Source organism: Miscanthus floridulus, chromosome 6, assembly GCF_019320115.1.
Source record: "Miscanthus floridulus cultivar M001 chromosome 6, ASM1932011v1, whole genome shotgun sequence".
Lineage (NCBI taxonomy): Eukaryota > Viridiplantae > Streptophyta > Magnoliopsida > Poales > Poaceae > Miscanthus > Miscanthus floridulus.
Window position 1 is genome coordinate 106,806,694 of NC_089585.1, and position 19,609 is coordinate 106,826,302.

The 19,609-nt window shown below is 49.1% G+C and overlaps 1 protein-coding gene and 1 pseudogene across 1 annotated transcript; one reads left to right on the top strand and one right to left on the bottom strand.

The window, feature by feature from the left end:
• Positions 1 to 11,288: 11,288 nt before the first annotated feature.
• LOC136460985 (uncharacterized) lies at positions 11,289 to 13,356 on the bottom strand. The gene is made up of 6 exons (XM_066460480.1): positions 13,343 to 13,356; positions 13,223 to 13,238; positions 12,673 to 13,105; positions 12,354 to 12,583; positions 11,981 to 12,203; positions 11,289 to 11,734 (listed from the first exon to the last, which is right to left on the bottom strand). The coding sequence occupies exons 1-6, from the start codon at positions 13,354 to 13,356 to the stop codon at positions 11,289 to 11,291; spliced, it is 1,362 nt and encodes a 453-aa protein (XP_066316577.1).
• A 1,057-nt stretch (positions 13,357 to 14,413) lies between these two features.
• Positions 14,414 to 15,114, top strand: LOC136458952 (3'-5' exonuclease-like; annotated as a pseudogene).
• Positions 15,115 to 19,609: the final 4,495 nt, after the last annotated feature.

Genomic DNA, 19,609 nt, shown 5'->3' on the forward strand with positions numbered 1-19,609 from the left:
TGATTGTCTCCGGCTTCGATCGTAGTGATTATGAGGGGTTCTTGACCTTTCCCCGGCGGAGCACCAAAAGGTACTCTAGTGAATTGCTTGTGGCTTGTGTGATCCTCATCTTGTGTTGGTTGTGCGGCACCCTATTGAGGGTTTGGCGTGTGAAGCCAATTAGCGCGTGAACCTCCAAGTGAGTGAATCGCCACAACGAGGACTAGCTTGCCGGCAAGCAAGTGAACCTCGGTAAAAATCATTGTGTTCATCATTGATTTCGAGGTGATTGGTCTTCATTATTATTCATCCTTGTGATTGATTGGTTCACTCCTCTACAAGGTGGTATAACTATCCTAATCACTCTCTTTACTTTACCGTAAACTAGTTGACAAGCTCTTTAGTGTAGCTAGTTGTGAGAGCTTGCTTGCTTGGTTGGTGTGGCTCTTTAGTTAGTCTTTGAGAGCACACTAACATAGGGTGGTGTCATACCTCTTGTGTGAATCGACACTATCTAAACTAGAATTATGGTAGGTGGCTTGCATTTTTCGTAGGCTAGCGCAATACTTGCTTCGCCTCATAATTGTCTAACCTTTTGTTAAGTATTGTTGTAGAAATTTTATTAGGCTATTCACCCCCCCTCTAGCCATTAGGACCTTTCAGCTTTACACCCTATATTACACATTTACACATAAGTATGATGCTCATGCAGTGTTTTAGCAAAAAGTTGTATAGTGTAACACCGAGGGTGTTACAAAAACCCATCACCAATATCCGCTCGGAAGAGGCGGTCAATTTCTTCCTCGACATCATCTATCGGTTTGGTGTTCCTAACTGTATCATCATCGACCATGGAACAAACTTCACTGGGAAGAAGTTCCTGGACTTCTATGACGGATACGACATCAGGATCGATTGGGCATCGGTTGGACACCCGTGTACTAACGGACAGGTCGAGCGGGCCAATGGCATGGTCCTCCAAGGACTCAAGCCCCGCATCTTCTACTGACTCAAAAAGTATGTCGAGCAATGGGTTGTAGAGGTCCCAGCAACCCTCTGGAGCCTAAGAACGACCCCAAACCGGTCCATAGGGTTCACTCCTTTCTTCCTCGCACACAGAGCCAAAGCAGTGTTGCCCTCCGACCTTTATCACAGCGCCCCAAGGCCTTCGACCGAGACCGAGCCATGGAGGCTTAGCAGGACATGGTTAACCTGCTTCAAGGAGGCTCGTGAGATGACCATCATCTGCTCTGCTCGTTACTAGCAAACTCCCCGTAGGTACCATGAAAGAAAAATTAGGGGGAGGACCCTCGAGGTCGGTGATCTCATACTCAAAAGGACCCAGTCAACCAAGGACAAACATAAGCTCTCTCCACCATGGGAAGGACCGTACGCGGTGGCCAAGGTGATCCGACGGGGCGCCTACTGGCTGAAGGACGACAACAGCAATGTTCTCACCAACACATGGAATATCGAATAGTTACTTCGTTTCTATCCCTAAAGCTCGGTCTTACCGCTTATTTTCATTCAACGTTTGCTCCTACAGCGCCCTAGCTCGAGCACTCTCAGCATGGGTCGCTCAGGGGCTCCATGGGGGTGCGATACCACCCTCCTTTTTTACTATCATGTAGTAAAACTTTTTGTCCAAACGAAAGGGCATCGCCCAAACGAAAGGGCATTCCGTTCCTTTGATTATCCTACGTAACTTGCACTTTAGCCTCCCGACCGATCATACCCCACCACAACCTACGGTTACGAGCAGCTGAGCCTTGTGGGCTATGTCTGGGTTCTTAAGGTTGTAGCCTATGGATCAATGGGCAGGTGCAAAAAAGAAAGGACAAAAGACAAAATTATGTAAGGATAAAAATAAGGGCGGACGAGACAAGTCTCCCCTCACGAGTGATTTCATCACAAAATGAACTTAAAATATTCATGAATATAAACTATTCACACAGGGCTCCCCCACAAATTCATGTTTTACATAAACTGACTATTTCTACTCTAACTCTATTATGCCCCCCAGCGGTGTCGATTAACGGTGCGGTTGGCGAGGACGAAGGCAGCATGGCTATAGTCGGGACAACGCTCGCCTCCGACGCGGCCTCCGCTCCCTCCGTGGGCTGGACGACATCTTCCCGACGCATGTCTGTGGCCATGGTTGAATGACGAGCCTCCATCACCCACTATGTGGTGACCTGCTCAGTGACCATCTGTGCATGTGGCACCAAACTCTCCCCCAGCGCATGGATTTCATCTGCGCTTCACCCATCGACGTATCCTCTATAGATGGCCATGAAGTCCAGATTGAGGTGGTGGGTTACCACTGAAGTCAACACCCTACACGTCCCATAGAACATGCCATCGGAGATGAGCATCCAAACTTCATTCACGACCTCCGCCAGCTGGACGGCGGGCGTACTAGTGCTCGGTCCCGACCTGAATACCTCGGAGATGACCACCTACGCAATATTGTGAAGCTGGTCGAGCTCTCCCTTGAGAATGCATCACTCCTCAAGGGACTAAGCTAGCGCCTCCATGCTCTGACCAATCGTCGCTTTAACCGCCTCCAACTCTTGCTCCAGAGAGCCGATTTTTCCACCCAGTTCTAGAAACGAACGATAAATTCAGGAGCAAAGGAAAGAAAACTTCAAGACATCAACCAAGGGAAGAATAGGTACGTATCGAGGTGGGTGCTTTTGAGAATGGAAAGCCCTTCCTCTTGTTGGGTCACCCTCTCGAGCAGTCAAGCGTTCAACTCCTCTACCCCAAGCATCTACCCCTAGAGCACAACCACTTCTTGCTCGGCGTTTGACCAGGCCTTCCACCCTGCCTCCAAAGCCTCCAAGGACTTATAGAGCATTGCCTCGGTCTTCACCAAGTGGGCCTTCACCGCATCAAGTTCCCGCTCGGCAGCAGTTGCCCGCTCGACTACACGTAGCTCCACCACCCATGCTTCCGTCGCCTCGGCCGCTCGGTCTTGGGACTCATGGCGGGCGGACTCTAGCTGGTGCTTGAGCTCGTTGACTCACCATGATGCCACTGCTTCTTGCTCCATCCAACCGTGCTCCTCCTGGAGAAATCGGGGCTTGCGGATCGACATCATCTCCAGGTCCTGTGAGACAAGAAGCAGGCGTGCTGAGACAACCATTTAAATGCCAAGGAATCAAAGACAATACCAGGAACATAGAAAAACTTACCTCTACAACACGTGGTAGGTCCATAGTCATGGCCTAATGGACGAGCTCAACCCTCTCCAAGGCCTCCTTGAGCCTCGCCTTGGTAAGGGCAAGGTTGGACTCCATCGACAGTCCTCTCTCCCTGAGCAGGTGCCAAACCTTCACCTCCTCCTCGTCGCAAAGAACGAATCGGGCCTTTCCTGGCTCACTAGGGCAGGGCCACACTAGCTCGTGGGGTGCCCCTGACCCATTGGAAGATCCAACCATCGTAGTATCAAGCGACGACCGGATCATCACCAACTCCTAGGACGGCGGGATGGCTGGCGGCTCCACCCCGGTGTCCTCCTTGTAATCAAAGGGGATGTCTGCCATTAGGACTCCATGGCTCACTGGTGGCTGCTCTACCTCTGGCCTAGCCATGGCTCCTCTGGACCCCTCCAGCTCTGACCAGGCGGGCGAACCATGCGCTCCTCCACCGGGCAAGACATGGAGCCTAGTTTCCCTCCTCTCCTCCTCCACAACTGTCGAGGGAGGGACCGCAAGAGTCACCTCTAACCTAACCTCCGCCATCATCATGGGGATCACCGCCATCACCACCGTTGCCGCTGCCGCCGTGCTCACAACCATCTAGGAAGACACAACCCCCATTAAGGAAGGTTGCGCCATCACCAACCTGCTTCCCCCGCTCGTCGTGACCCGCTACAGGCTGGGTCTCCACTCTTCTTGCATGGGAGGTGGGGAGATCCCTAGTCCTACCAGTCCTTGGCCGCTGTAAAACAAGCATAGGTGAGTCACACTCAAAAACTAAACTATGAGAATAAATAGGAGCATGAATGTGTACCTAGATGAAAGCGGCAGAACCCTGAATCCCCGATCGGCTGACGACGAGCCAACCGGACGAGGATCGCTCGGGGGTTGTGACCCTCGCCCCATCGCATCAACAGAGGGAGGAGGTGACCTGGTCGGTCTCTGATCAGCCCATGAACGGCTACGACCGCCAGCTCATGGTGAAACCACCGGAGCAACTGGTGGGCCATCTCCCTGTTGGGGGTCACACACATGTGTCGACCCCAGAGACATAAGGGAACGACTATGTTCCCCTAACCAGCCGGCATGCTCCGCCACACTCAGAGTAGGGGGCCACGAAGCTGACGACATCTCTGAAGGGTGGGGCGACCGCACCCGCTTCGCCTCTCGTTTGAGGGTGGCGTCTTCAATCGCGGCATGCTTCCTTGACTCAGGAACGTCGTTGCGCACCTCTGTACCACTCTTGCCATCGATGGGCATAGCTATAGGCTCATGGCGCTCCACCAAGGTCATGGCAACGCCCGTATCTTCCTCGTCCTCTGAGGAACTTGCATCATCACCCATCTCCGTGGGTTCCTCCGACTCGAGCTCCACCTCCACGTCGCTCTAGCTCTCACCACCATGGACCCACCGGTTGATCTCCTTCTCCTTATCAAACCTCCTCCGGGCCTTCTCGGTTTTATTCTTCTTCTTGGCAAGCGTGGCCTCCCTCTAGGTAGCTTGCCGAACTGTGCCTTCCAGTCCTCTCAGAAGATGTAGCCAGGATTTATAGCCCATGAGTCCCTTCGAAATAGACAACTCAAAGTCAATCAAAACATCAAAACAAGGAAAAGGTCATGGGAAAAAAGCATACCTCAACTGCTACTTCGCGGCGTGAAGGGGACCGGGCATCCCTTCGAGGGAGTCTTCATCCCTCAACTACAACACCTGATCGAGATGACTCCAAATTTCATCCTTTGGCAACTCCTCCAGCGACGCGCGATCGAGATCCACCGGGCCAGAGTATTCCCACATCGGCCGTGTTCTCTCCGCCAACGGGGCGACCCGATGGCGGAAGAAGGTATGGAAGACCCACAACCCATCGAGGCCATGCCGCACGAGCCTCCAAAGCTTCGTCTCGATAATCTCTAGCTTATTCTGCCGACCGACGGGACCCCACGACCAGCTTTCCCTCCTCTCCGGCCTCTCCCCGGTGAACATCGGGATTGGCGCCTCCGCCGGGTTCCTAATGTAGAACCACTCCCAGTTGGAGTCATAGGGGGAGTACGTGGGGTAGGGGACCGACGATTTTGGCCCCTTCTACAGGGCAAACCCTCCAACCAGTGCGATTCTGGGTGGCTTCCTTCGGACAGGCCTCGCCCATTGAAAATCCACCAGAAGAGATCTATGTGTGGCTCCATCCTGAGGAATGCCTCGTAGACGGTGATGAAGCCAACGATATGTAGTACCCCAGTCAGGTTGAGGTGCTCAAACTCTAGGCCCCATTCATTGAGGAGCCCGCGTAGGAACCAGTGCGTGGGATACCTGAGCCTGGCCTAGTGGAAGGCAAGGAAGGATATGACCTCATCGGCCCAAGGTTGCGGAACAACCTCCCTCAACATAGGAGCCCTCCAATGCGCTACCTCCTTTGATAGGAGCAACCCCTTCTCGGCGAAGGCGGCCAGCATCTCCTCATCCACATTAGAAGGCCTCCAGTTCGACATCGCACCTCGGACTTACGAACGAATCTGTGAGTTTTTTTCTCTCCGTCGCTCTACTCTCCTCTTTCCTAGAAACTGCCACGGCACACGAATAGGCTTAATAAAAAGAAGGAAGGAGAAATGGCAGTGGTTGAAGAAAGGCGAAAGAATGGGAGGAAAACCCTCTCCCTTCCCCCTATTTAAGGCAGAAAGACATACGACGGGACGTGGCCCTAGCTAATGGGACGTGGCCTGCCCGATGAAACGTCTCCTAGCTAACGAGACATGGCCTAGGTAGGGCCCACCACTACCGCAACCCGAGCATGGGAAACAAAGCGCAACCGCATGCAAACGACCCTCTGCCTTCCTAGGCAGGGTCTAGAGGGGTCCACCGATGGAATCTCCATCGAGGGGAGACCAACGGGTCACCTGAGTTGATCGAACAGCTCGGGTGGGTGCCAAGAAATAGGTAAGGAGCAGTGGGATGCCCTATGCGGGTTATGCCAACCCTATCACGAATGATGAACACGGATCCCACTTGAACATATCTGATAGGAGCTCCCTGGACCCATCACTCGAGCCATCGACGTAACTTTACCAACCCCCATTCTACTTTCCCAAAGCATGAGCATTCATTCATCCATCCTTATACATTCATCCCATACATCCAAGCATTGCATCTACAATTGTTGCATCACAATGCTTCGCATCGCGTCACGAAGCGGTAGTCGTCTCATTCGATATGAGCGATGACCGATCGGGGTTCAAAGGCTGGCCCACAAAGGGCTCGAGGCCGCCTCACGTCAAACAGAGCTAGGGGAGAAAATTTAGATAAGCCCCAGTGGCCCTTGCTCGATCCACTGAGAAGCGGATAGAGTCATCTTGACCTTCTCGTTCGATCCTAACCTCAAGCCAAGCCCATAGAATCTCCATCGAGGGGAGGCCAGTGGGCCACCTGAGTCGGTCTCTAGAACGACTCGAGCATCTACTGTGAGGCAGGTTAAGGAGCAGTGGAATGCCACATGAGAGCTATGCCAACCTCGTCACGAACGACGGACCCGAATTCCACTCGGACATGCCCGTTAGCGAGCTTGCCGAGCGCGACACTCGAGCCATTAAGGCAATTGTCGTTAGCTCAACCCCTCTAGTTGTGAAAACCATGGACGGGATGACGCATAAAGCTCAGCCGACCCCTACGGGGCTCGAGCTGCCAGGTCCCTACTTAGGAACCCGACCGACCGCGCATGTTGCGGTCGGATGGACACGGGCGAACGCCCCGACCAAAAAGAACACAGGAGTCCACAGCCCCAGAAAAGAGTACCAAGGTGCTCACCCTTTGACTAACTCTCCAGCTAGCTGCAGGCTCAGGGGCTACGCTCACCTCCATGTCGCCTGAACCTTGGGTTCACGCTCCACCTTGCCCGACCACTCAACCGCACCTGACCCTTGGGTTCACGCTCTGTCTCTCCTGACCCTGACCCCAATGTCGTGGGCTTCATCTTGCCCGACCCTTGGGTTCACGCTCTGTCTCGCCCGACCCCAAGACCACGCCTGGCCCTTGGGTTCGTGCTTCGTCTCGCCCGACCCCTCGGCCACGCCTGACCCTTGGGTCGCGCTCTGTCTCGTCTGACCCTAAGGCCGCGGGCTTCATCTCGCCCGACCCTTGGGTTCGCACTCCGTCTCGCCCGACCCCAAGGCCACACCGCGGGCTCTATCTCGCCCGACGCCTTGGGTTCACGCTCCGTCTCGTCCGATAATGACCCACAACCTTACACCCACCGGGTGCGCTCATGAAATAAGTGTAAACAGCCCCTTCACGACTTCACAGAAGTCCCAAAGGGGCTCGGGGGCTCCTGTCGGGTTCATAATCCTAGGGTCCCCAATTGACCCGCTTCTCTGCCAAACCCGGCCTAGCAGGCGGTGCAGCGACAACGCGCACCTGGGCTGGCCCAGATACATAATGATAGGCCGGGACAATGATCCGGTTCCTGACCAAAAGGCCTGGCCAAGGTGGGACCGCAGTCCGGCTCTGACCGCCTTCTCCGACCGAGGATACGCTAGACCTCTGCTCACTGCTCTTTTCTGACCAACACAGTCGGGACCGACTGGGAACGACTGACCGAAGATGCCCGCTCGGTGAGGGCCCGGGGATCAAGCGGAGTAGAAAAGGTATGGCGCTCAAGTCAACCACAATACCGAGGACCGTACCCTACCATGCCCTACGCACCTGCAGGACGGTGCCACCAGGCCATGCTAGATGGGCACTATACAACCTTCCAGACGTGTTAGAGCACAAACAATATTGTAGGCGCCGATGTTTGCCGTACCAGGCGAACACGGTAGAGCCTGCCAGATGCGTCTGAATATAAACAGTATTGTGAGCACCAATAACCGTCTCATACCCGATAGTATGGGCAACAAGACTAGATAACACATTTATACTCTCTCCCTCTCTCTTTTTTGACTTGTAAAGCCATCTCCTTCAACTATAAAAGGGGGTGAGCTCTCTTCTAAAAAACCTCGGTCTCTCTTGGAAAAAAAAGAGGCTAGACGACTCGAGGACTCGACGACCTGAGGACTCGAACAGTTCAACAGCTCTAGAACTCGACAGCTACACAGAGCATATGCTCCAATACTTAGCGCACGTTAGAGCACCCGTCACTCTCTTCCATTCGACTCAGAGTCCGACCAGGCCTCTAACACCCCCTTATCATTCCTCACTCGTTTGTAACCCTACAGCAAACTTCGAGCACATGGGCTCAGGAATAAAGTCACCGACCAATTGAAACTAGACGTAGGGCACGTTGCCTAAACCAGTATAAATCCTGTGTCATTGAGTGTTAGGTCACATCCGATCACAACGCACGATAAAACTACGAATATTTACTTGTTGGTCAAATTTCGCACCGACACATGGTATCATATAGCGTGGCATATAAAATACCATGTGGGGCTGACTGAATTTTAAATACCACGTTGGCTGCTGACTCTCTGGTGTATTTTACTAAAAGGCCTTTCTCTGTCCCAAAGCAAGGGTATGATTCAAGTACTCACTTCGTCCGGAAAAATACACTATCAAATTATCTTAAATTTAACCAATTATATATTAAAAACTATAAATAGTTATAACGTTAAATAGATATCAATTAGATTTATCATGAGATATATTTATTTAATGTCAAAAACATTAATATTTATACCTAAATAATTGGTCAATTAAGGGGTAGGCTTTCACTCAAGTTCTTCAATTATTTTTTACAGCACCCCTAGACCTACTTCTACGGGCTGCAAGATTGTAGTTTTCACGAAATTACTCACATGCCGTTTTGTTTTTCCTCTTCTTTTCCCCATCTGCAAACTTGTGAGGAAATTACTCCACCCTGTCCGCCCGCTCCGCTCCAAGATCGGCGAGCTAGGAGCTCCGTTGCCGCCGCGGGCGAGCGATAGCTCCACTGCTGCCGCGAGCTCTGCCGTCCCCCGCCGAAGTGCCGCCCCTCGCCAGTCTCCTGCTTCGTCTCCATGTGGTTCGAGGACCGCATAAAAAATGCACCCTATATACACAATATATAGATATACTATTTAGAGCCTTGAGATTTTAATAGTTTACAAAAGCTCCAACCCAAATCTCCACATGTGGTTGAACCCAACCACGTGGCAGCATCCTACCCATCTTACATCAGCTGGGGGCGAGGCTGCCCAAAGTTGGATTCATCCTGTGACTGTGACAGCCACCTTTGGGGATGAAAACAGATCGGAGCGGAGCGGATAATGTCTCTATTTTTTGGGTCAAATTCGAAGCATATCGGATATTATACGGATTAAGACGCGAATACAGATTTTTTATGTCGGAGATGGTACATATTCGGACCGGTGTCAGAAGCGGACTTTTTTTAAGTCGGATAATGTCTGCTTACGTGTTGTTTTTTTATGAGAAACAATTCATTAACCAAAGTCATAAAGCAGCAATACAAGACGAAATAATCACCATCAATCTACCACTTCGATTTAAGAGTTCACAAAATTAATACAAGTTCTCAGTTTAGATTTAAGAGTATAACAAGCATCTAAAAGAAATAAATATTTTTAATTTAAATATTTAAGCAAAAGCTCACCGTTTGCTGACTAGCCGCATTCCTGTCGTGTGAAAGATAGTCAAAATAGTATATTATTAGTTGATGAGTTTTGCTTGTGGGCTACAGTATAATAATACTTGTGTCATAGGTTGGGCTAACTTGTATTCTTGCCGTTTGGGCTCCTTAAAATATTCAGATTATCCTATTATAAGCGTCGAATAATCCGCGTTCAATTGCCGGATAATCCATATCCGCCGAATTTCGTCAATCCCATATCATACACCGCATCCGCATATAATCGGATTTAGATTATCTATATCAGTACGAATATTAAAAACACTTCTTCGTATACTTAAAATTCGGATTTAGAGCGGATCGGACCGATGATTATCCATATCACTTTCACCCCTGGTCACCTTCACCCACCCTCTCATTAGATCAAGTATAACAAGGGGCTATAAATGGGTTGTATGTTGACGTGGAGGAGCGAGAGGAGGAGAGAGAAGAGAAGTGGGCTATATAACCTTACAGTCAGCTTATGCACAAGAATCAAAAAATTTTATGAGACAGATAAGTGGTCTGTAAACCGGCTAACTATTATACGCATGAGCTAATAATTAACTATAAGTTTTTATATATAGCTGTATCAGGCCCAGGGACAGTAGTGGCCTCGGAGTGGGCTCCTATGAGCCCATGGACTTGCAACACCCATACAAGCCAAGCTCTCTGCGACATGCCCAGCATGTTGTCTATCGGTGGGGACCGCATTCCTGGCCAACTACGGCCCTCCTATCATCGGCAGTGACCGCATGCCTAGCCGGCAACTGTGACAACATGGCTTTGTGCCAGTGAAGCTTGTCACGTGCCCTTGAGATGGCATGAGACCCATTCGGACCTCTACTGGCACCAACGACAAGTTTTGGTACCAAAACAAAACTTTTTTTTTAAGTTGGAGGACCTAATTCAAGGATCGGATTTAAATTTTACTTTCTTATAGAGCATCTGCAACATTTTACTAAATATACTCTCAATCTTATTTTTTGGTACCATAGGAAAAAACACTCCAACAACTCTTTATCCTGACTCTAGATCTATGCGCACTTAGAATAATGATGACATCTACACACAAAGATACCTGTCGGTGTTGGCACCTTGGCGCTCCTCGTCGTCCCTGAGACCCTAACTGTGTGTCACCCCTGCCTGGAGGTTCGCTAGAATTGAACCTCTAACCATTATTATTAGGGCCAACTGCATTTTTTTGCCCTTGTTTTGAGCTCTAACTACACGTTTGCCTCTGTTTTTTTACTTTGCAGATTTGTCCCTGTTTTTTCAATATGAAGCTTCCACTTGCCTCTGTTCCGTGAAGGAGAGTTAACGGTGTTAAGTATAGACTGAAAAGACAAAAATACCTTTGACATGAATGACACACAGGCTGTAAGAGCCTTCGTTATATCAGGGATTATGCTGCCCTCCATTGATATAGCAATTTTCCTCCTTGCTTTAAATTTGGATATGATCATCTGCCTTATCATATCATGCATCTCCAAAATCTGCAAGTCTTTAGTTTTTCCCACTCAGTTGTTGAAAGATTCAGAGAGGTTATTATTGATGTAGTCTACCTTGCATTGACCAGAGAATTTGCTTCTACTCCACAAGTATGGATGATTCTCATCTAAGTAAGCAATTGCTTGAGGGCACTTCTCCTGTATCTTCCCCATGTGCCAATTGAACTTCTCAATAGTGCAAGCATTGGCAGCCGGCCACATGTTATAGTTGAACAAATCACCAGAGTAATGCTTCTTGAAATTCTTCCACAAATGCCTCATACATTCTCTATGTTCCACACCTGGATACACATCTTGCACAGCCTTATCAAGACCTTTGCATGCGTCTGTGCTGATAGCCAAACCTATAGGTGTACCAATAGCAACCTTCAAGTTCTGGATGAACCGTGTCCAACTTTCTATGGACTCAGTTTCAATTACACCATATGCAACCAAAAAAAGGCAATTATTCCCATCTACAGAAACAACACCAGCCAACTGACCCCTTGACCTTCATGTCAGGTGGGTAGCATCTATAGCAATGTAGGGCCTACATCCTTGCAAAAAACCATCGATGCATGGTTTGAGGGCCACAAAGAATCTCATGAAACAAACATCCCCATGATGATTTTCCGTATCAAGCTCAACAATGCTTCCTGGAACTTTTTTTAGTAGCTCGGCTCTATATGTGGGCAGTAAGTCGTAACTATCATCCCACTTACCAAATATCATGTCAAGAGTCTTTTCCTTACCCCTGAATACCCTGTCGTAAGGAATTTCCAGTGCATACTTCTTCTTCAGCTTACATTCTAACTCCATAGGTCCCAAGGTTGAGTCCTCCATCAAGAATTCTACCACCCTTTCAGCTACCCAATTACTTGATGCCATTGTGTCACCACAGCTATTGACTGAACTGCATGTGTGAATGGGCCCGTTCGTCTTAACCTGCAAGGGAAACAAGCTGTGAATGAAGATGAGAGTCTCAAAAAATAAAAAACTATGGAACAACCCAACAAACAGGCTATGAATGAAGATGACAGTCTAAAAAAATCAAAATTTATGGAACAACCCAACAAAAGAAAGGAACTGCTATACCTTGCATCCAATAAATTTCTTGCTGGTAGATGCATAAAATGTCCACTCGTAGCCTTTATCAGCTCTCAAGCACTTGGCTCGAAATCGCTCGTTATCTTTCTTCACAGTACGAAAAGCATAATCATTTAAGATTGCATGTTGGGTCAACGCCGATTTGCACTGATTCACATCAGGAAACACATAACCAATATCAACATCATAAGAACAGATAGGAATATCATCATTGTCATCTTCGTCAATTATTTAATGATCAGGTTCATACTCAGGTCAGAGCAGTCAGAGTCAGAAGATGCATCCAGGTCAGAGTCAGAAGATGCACCCAATTCAGAGTCATAGCTGCTATCACTTAGTGCAGCAAGAGATTCAGTGTCGGAGTGTTTGCATTCTTCCTCATCATCTGTGACTTTTCTGTGCACCTTCTTGTCTTCCTTGACAGGCTCTTTTGTAGGCTGAGTGGGCTGTGTTGGATCTATGAAAGGATCCAAATCAATAGGTGCAGTACTAGGAGTAAGAGTTGGAAAGTCCCGAATAGTAGGATGAAACCTGCGTTTGGTCGGTGAGAACTGCAATGAACCATCGAAGTCATTGATTTGACCAACAATGTGGACTTCCCCATTCTCTTTGTTGAGCTCAAACCACTCGGACAGCTGTTCATCGGTTCTAATCTCAATAGAATCATCCTCCAGTGCCCGCCACAAAGAAATGTATTGCTTCGAACCCCATAAAAAGCTTTCACCAATGAAATCTACTAGCTGCAGCAAGCTATAGTCATGACTATCAACAATTGTAGTCAAGGTTTCCCTCCTTTATGTCTTTGGACCCCCATCCGGCAAGCTACAATGTGCCCGAACCATAACAAGTAGTTTTACGTGGTTTTCATTTGTCCTACAAATCACGGCACTTTTGATAAGCTAACTCATTCTAGAGACCTAAGCGAACAACCATTTGACTACTGCAGATGCAGAAAGGATGAAGTCCAAGAAATTTACCCAAGCGGTTCCATGTCGCAGCAAGCGGTGCGCCCCCTCGTCGCTTCTCCTGCCGCGTTCCCAGGTCGCGGTGCCGCTTAGGGGCAGCCCGCCCGCCGCTCCAGGCCTCGGCGGCTCAAGCCAGGCACGTCGGCCGCCCAACGCTCAGGGCAGCTGCATCAGCTGCCGCTTAGGACAGCCGCGCGCGGCCACCCGCCATGCAGGCCACTCAGGCCTGCCGCCCACCGCGCCCCAGCATCAGCCAGCCGCCGGATCTGCAGCTGCACCACTCGCCCACCGCGCCCCAGCAAGCCGACCAACCTCTGTCGCGCTCCCAATGCCCTAGCACCGCTCGGTTGCTCGGGCTCTTTTTTCTGATTCGAAAGATGTCGGATGAAAGAGAGAACGGGGAGGACTCTGTGTATTTTGGATAAGAGGTACTATAGTCTTTTTTTCCTTTTTTCTTTTTTCCAAACATTTTTTTCTAGGCCATGATTTATCTTCACCTCACGGTGCTCAAAAGCAGGGGCAGACGGTAGCTTAGGTTTCAAAAAACAAGGTCAAACATGCAAAGTAAAAAAAACAGGAGCAAACAGACAATTAGAGCTCAAAACAAGAGCAGTAATGCAATTGTCCCTTACTATTAACATAGCAGGCATCGGACATTTCACTTTGGAGATTCTAAGCGTGAGTTATGGTGAGACAATGTCCGATCATGGCCCGAATACTGTCGTTGTTGTCTCGGAGGTTCACGGAATTGTGACCACTATTTTAAGATATGAGAATATTGGGAGGTATAACAAATAATGAAGATTTTATATTGAAGTTTTGGGTGTAAGCTAGGATTCTGGGGTAGTGGGGCTGACGGACCATGACAGAGCGAGTTGTGTTGGAGCATGTACGGAGATGACTTCGTGTATGTATTGTTATTGATGAGAAACCAATAAAGGATGGTGATGTATCTTTTTTTTTCATAGCCAATAGTTTTTGGAATATGACTCATTTTTTTAGATTAGATTAGATATTGTTGGAGTTGGAGATGCTTATATAACCGCTGCTCCGGTCCCGAGTTGTCAATCTGATCTTCCAAAACTAGTCGAAAGCTCCAAAACCCTCGACAACCGACACTGACAGATTGCTTGGCTGCCGAAGGAGATGGCGACCAGGATCGCCCACGCCTACGACGGCCGCTACGTGGTGTTTTTCGGCGATGACGCCATCCACACGACGCTTACAGACTCCGGCGACGTGGTGGACTTCCGGTTGAACGAGATCTACCGCATCCACCGCCGCCGCCTCAGACGCCTCGTCATTGGCCTGGACGCGAGTGGCGCCCGTCCTACTCCTGGAGTCCTGGTACGACGCACCGCCCCCTGTAGCCGTGCTGTAGATCTGCGTCGGCCACCGCTGCCTCGTCTTTCAGATCCTCCACGCCGACTATCTTCCTGACGCGCTCTTCGACTTCCTCGCCGACGATCGCGTCACCTTCGTCGGTGTCGGGATCCACGGCGACGTGGCCAAGCTGCGAGCCGGGTACGGCCTGGAAGTGGGGAATGCGGTGGACCTTCGCCATCTCGCCGCGCACGAGCTCGGGAACTTGGGGCTGCGCCGGTCGGGCTGGGCTGCCGGCGCTGGTGCGGGAGGTGATGGGTGTGCAGATGGAGAAGCCGTACCATGTCCGTAGGAGCCCCTGGGACTCGCGCCAGCTGTCGTACGACCAGCTGAAGTACGCCAGCGCCGATGCGTTCGCGTCGTTCGACGTAGGTCGGAGGCTCTACGATGGCGACTACTAACACTGGTACAGAAACATGTACTTCCGGTTGGGAAATCCCTTCAGTCCCAGTTTCCTAACCGAGAGCACGAATCCAAAACTAAAGGGCCCCTCCTTTAGTCCCGTTTTCTCGTCCGAGACTAAAGGTCGATTGGTAATACCAACCGGAGCTAAAGAGGCCTCCCGGCCTGGCCACGTGGGCCGACCCTTTAGCCCCGGTTGGTATTACCAACCGAGACTAAATGTTTTCTTTTTTTTTGTTTCTATTTTCAATTGATGATTCGTTTTGGTTTTCGAATAGGATTTCAAATACGCATTCTACGCTGCTAAAGGTGGCGCGCGGGGCGGCCGGCGTTGGGGTTCCAGTCGAGGCCGGCGGCGTTGGTGGCGCGCGGGGCAGCCGGCGTTGGGGTTCCAGTCGAGGCCGTGCACCTCACACGCGTGCTCGCGGAGGAGGCGCACGGGGTTCTGCGGCGGCGAGAGCCGCGCGGCATCGAAGAGGCGCACGGAGTCGTCCCCGGAGGCGGTGGCGTAGAGGGAGTCGTGGGCGTCGAAGAGGCGCACGCGCAGTCAAGGACGATGAGGTGGCCACGGGCGACGGTGACAAGGGTGGCAGCAGTGGCGATGGGCGATGAAGACGAAGAGTGAGGAGGAAGAAGAAACGACCGCCTTATATAGGGGAGGGACCTTTAGTCCCGGCTCCTGTAAACGCCCGGGACGAAAAGACCTTTAGTCCCGGCTCGTAATACCAGCCGGGATTTAGTCCCTGCTGGTATTACCAGCCGGGACTAAAGGTGTATTTTGACGGGCTGCAAAAAATGCAGCCCACCTTTAGTCCCGGGTGGCAGATCTACTCGGGACTAAAGTTAGGCTGCAGTTTCACTTCCCGCCCATTTCAAGTTCCATTTGTTTTTTTATATATTTCTTTCTATAAAATGTTAAAGTCTTGTTAATTGCATAGTAAATTAAATACAAGGCATAAAATTGTTTTAAAAGAATATGAATTTACTTTTGTTTTATTGCACACAGAAAAATTGTGTGACCTAAAGTTTTTTGTTTTTTCTTATAAATATTGAAACATAATGTCAAGAACACGGAGCTCGAAGTAAGAACACTGAGCTCGAAGAAGAGAGACCGGCGATGAGAAAGAAGAGAGACCGGCGATGAAGCAAGAACATTGAGCTCGAAGTGGCTCGGGTTCGGGGAGGAAGAAGGGGTATATAGGAGGGGATCTTTAGTCCCGGTTGGAGACAGCAACCGGAACTAAAAGTCCCTTTCTAGTTCCGGACGAAGCTTCCAGCTGGGAGTAGACTTTTACTCCCGGTTGGAGGGACCAACCGGGAGTAAAAGTTAACATTTAGTCCCGGTTGATAGCTTCAACCGGGACTAAAGGTCCTCTACAGCAAAAACCTGCCGCAGTAGCCGTTGGGCAGGGACTTTTAGTCTTAATTGAAGCTACCAACCGGGATTAAAGGTTTCTCTAGTCTCGAGCACGAAAAATACCGGAACTAAAGCTAAATTTTGAAGTGGATTCAAAGTCGTTTCTACTAGTGTAACCTCATCGGCTTCGTCCGTGCGTGGTCTTCTGCATGCAAATATTAAATATATATTCAGTTTTAGTTCTCCAGATATATTGTTATGGTATAGCTTAAGGTTAAAGCGTACTATTAGTACTCATGTTTTTTTATACTAACTAGTACTCCCTCCGTCCCTTTTTGTTGGTCGCTCGGGAACTGTGCTTGTGAGAGAAACACGCTTCTCAACCGTCAGTTAATAAGGGACAGATGAATACTCATGTTTGCTGCGTGGCTTAATGCTCATTGCGTGGGAGATATATATATATTCAGTTTTAGTTCTCCAGATATGTATTCAGTTATAGTTCTTTGATCCTTTCCTTTTCCGCCTAGAAATCAAATTTGAAGTTACTCCTATTTATATGGATTATGGTTGATACATTTTAGAAAATATAAGATTAATAAAAAATTGTATTTTTAATTTTACGATGACCAAACTATCTAAATTTACTAGAAAATACGACATTAATTAGAAAAAAGGGCTCTTGCATTTTACCCCTATTTTACATCGACATTGTGATTTTACCCATGTTTTTTTGACTTTGTGAATTTACCCCCTGTAATTTCAAAACGAAGCACCAGTTTGCCCCTGCTCCGTCATCCTCCACTAACGATGTTAAATTTTGTGTAAAAGGATAGAAATGCCCATGTGATTTTACCCTTGTTTGTTATGCCTATTTGTGATTGTACCCCCGATTTGCGATTAGACTTTTTTATTGTATGTTGACACAAATGATTAAATTTGGCCAAATATATTTTTGGCATAACTAGCAATTATTTCAACTCGGACTTAATATTGAAAAAACATAAAAAAATTTGGCAGCAATAGCACCTTAGCTCCAGGGCCTCCCTCTTCACCCCCTTGTGTGCGAACCCAGCAATGGCTGACCCCCACGCGATCACGTCTCTCTCAGGCATTTCCTCAAACACCCTCACCGCGAACTTCACCTTCCCGCACTTGAAGTAGACGTCCGTGAGCCCAATTACATGCGTGGCGGTGGCCATGGTCATCAACGACCTGGCGCTCTAGGAGATGGACTTGAGCACGCAGTCGTATGTGTACTCGTTGTCATGGCCCCCGCGGCACGCATCTCCCCAAACGCATCGACGGCGGGGCCCGCTGCCTTGCCATGTCCCCGGTAGACGTGCCCATGTAGGAGCGCATTCCACGAGTAGGCAGTCGCCCCTCGTCTAGTGAAAGCTCCAGTTTGGTTTTGATGAATTGATGAAACCCTAAGTGCTAACCTAGTTTATCAAAGTGATTATGAGATAGGTAGCACTACTTTAAGTAATGAAGCAAATGAAGATCATGACATGATGATAATAATGGCATGGTGATGATCAAATGTTTGGACTTGGAAAGGAAGAAAGAAAAGCAAAAAGATCAAGACAAAGGTAAAATTGTTAGGAGCTTTTCAGTTTTGCGATCGAGACACTTAGAGAGTGTGATCACATTTAGAATTGATAGCCGTACTATTAAGAGGGGTGAAACTCGTATCGAAATGCGGTTATCAAAGTGCCACTAGATGCTCTAACTCATTGCATATGCATTTAGGATCTAGTGGAAAGCTAACACCCTTGAAAATGTTTGTGAAAATATGCTAACACACGTGCATAAGGTGGTACACTTGGTGGTTGGCACATTTGAGAAAGGGTGAAGAAGTTGGTGAATCGAAGGAGGTGTTTTTCACTGTCATACGATGACCGGACTCTGGGGAGCAGCATCCGGTCAATTATAAAAGAAGATGGTACTCTCGGCCTAAGACCGGACGCAGACGACCAGACTTTGGCTGAACATTATTCATCATCCGGTCATGCTGATGTGGCGGCGCACAGTGAACAGGGAGAGTGATTGGACGCTGGGCGAGTCCGGTCATGAGTGGAACCATACTGGAAGTGATCGGACGCTGGGGTCCTATGTCCGGTCCTACACTGTAGTGCGTCCGGTCACAACTTAAGTGTACTGATGACCGTTGAGATCGGGCGATCAGTATTTGAAGCAGGGGCCACGTGGCGTGCATCGCATGACCGGACGCTAGGGTCCTGCGTCCGGTCAATACGACCGGCGTGTCCGATCGCCCTGATTTTTTAGGGAACAGAGAGCCAACGGCTCTACTCGTGTAGGCTCTCTATTTAAGCCCCATGGCCAGCTCAAGCTCACTCTCTTGGCCATTTGTATTGACATAGTGAAAGGTCCTTGTGTGGTTTTAGTAATTGAGTGACAACCTAGGTGGACTAATTGTGTTTGTGTGAGATACACATGTGATTAGTCCACAGGTACATGTGTGTGAGCAACATATGCCATGAAGGTGAAAATGGCTTGGAGATGTTGCAAAGCTCACACATGTGGTGATGAAGGAGCTTATTGCACATGAGACATGACATTGAGTCATGTGATCAAGGTGGAGAAGATCAAGACAAGACTTGGCTTGATGGACCGGTTGCAAGCGTGAAGGGCAAGTCGGAGGCTTTGGAGCGATGGACCGCGTGGCGGTGAAGCTTGAGCAAGACTTGGCGCCGATGGACGAAGGCAACGGTGAAAAGCAAGTGAAGTCAAGATCGATGAACCAATATGATCATGTGATGATATGAAGTGGATCATATCATTGTTGATCGTGTTGGTGTTTGTGTTGCATCGACATTGGAGGAGATGGAATGGAATGCGCAAGGCAAAGGTATAACTTAGGGCATTTCATTTCACCGGTCATAGGTGCGTAGAGAAGTTGATGACCGGGTTTAGGATAGATGGCCGTACTATCAAGAGGGGCAAACTTGTTTGCATATCGGTCATCTAGTGCCACTCGAGTGATCTAACTTTGCATCGTCACTAGGATTGAGTGGCGTGGCAAGTTGAGTGGCTAATCCTTTGGAAAATGATTATGAAAATGCTAACACACATACACATATTGGTGTACTCTTGGTGGTGTTGGCACATTTACAAAG

What these genes read in the sequence shown, in the direction of transcription:
- LOC136460985 (XM_066460480.1), bottom strand. An exon ending in CAGCTATGACTCTGAATTGG is followed by an intron (nt 12,584 to 12,672) that starts GTGCATCTTCTG and finishes TAATTGACGAAG; the next exon opens with ATGACAATGATGATATTCCT. An exon ending in GACTCTTGACATGATATTTG is followed by an intron (nt 11,735 to 11,980) that starts GTAAGTGGGATG and finishes TTGTTTCTGTAG; the next exon opens with ATGGGAATAATTGCCTTTTT.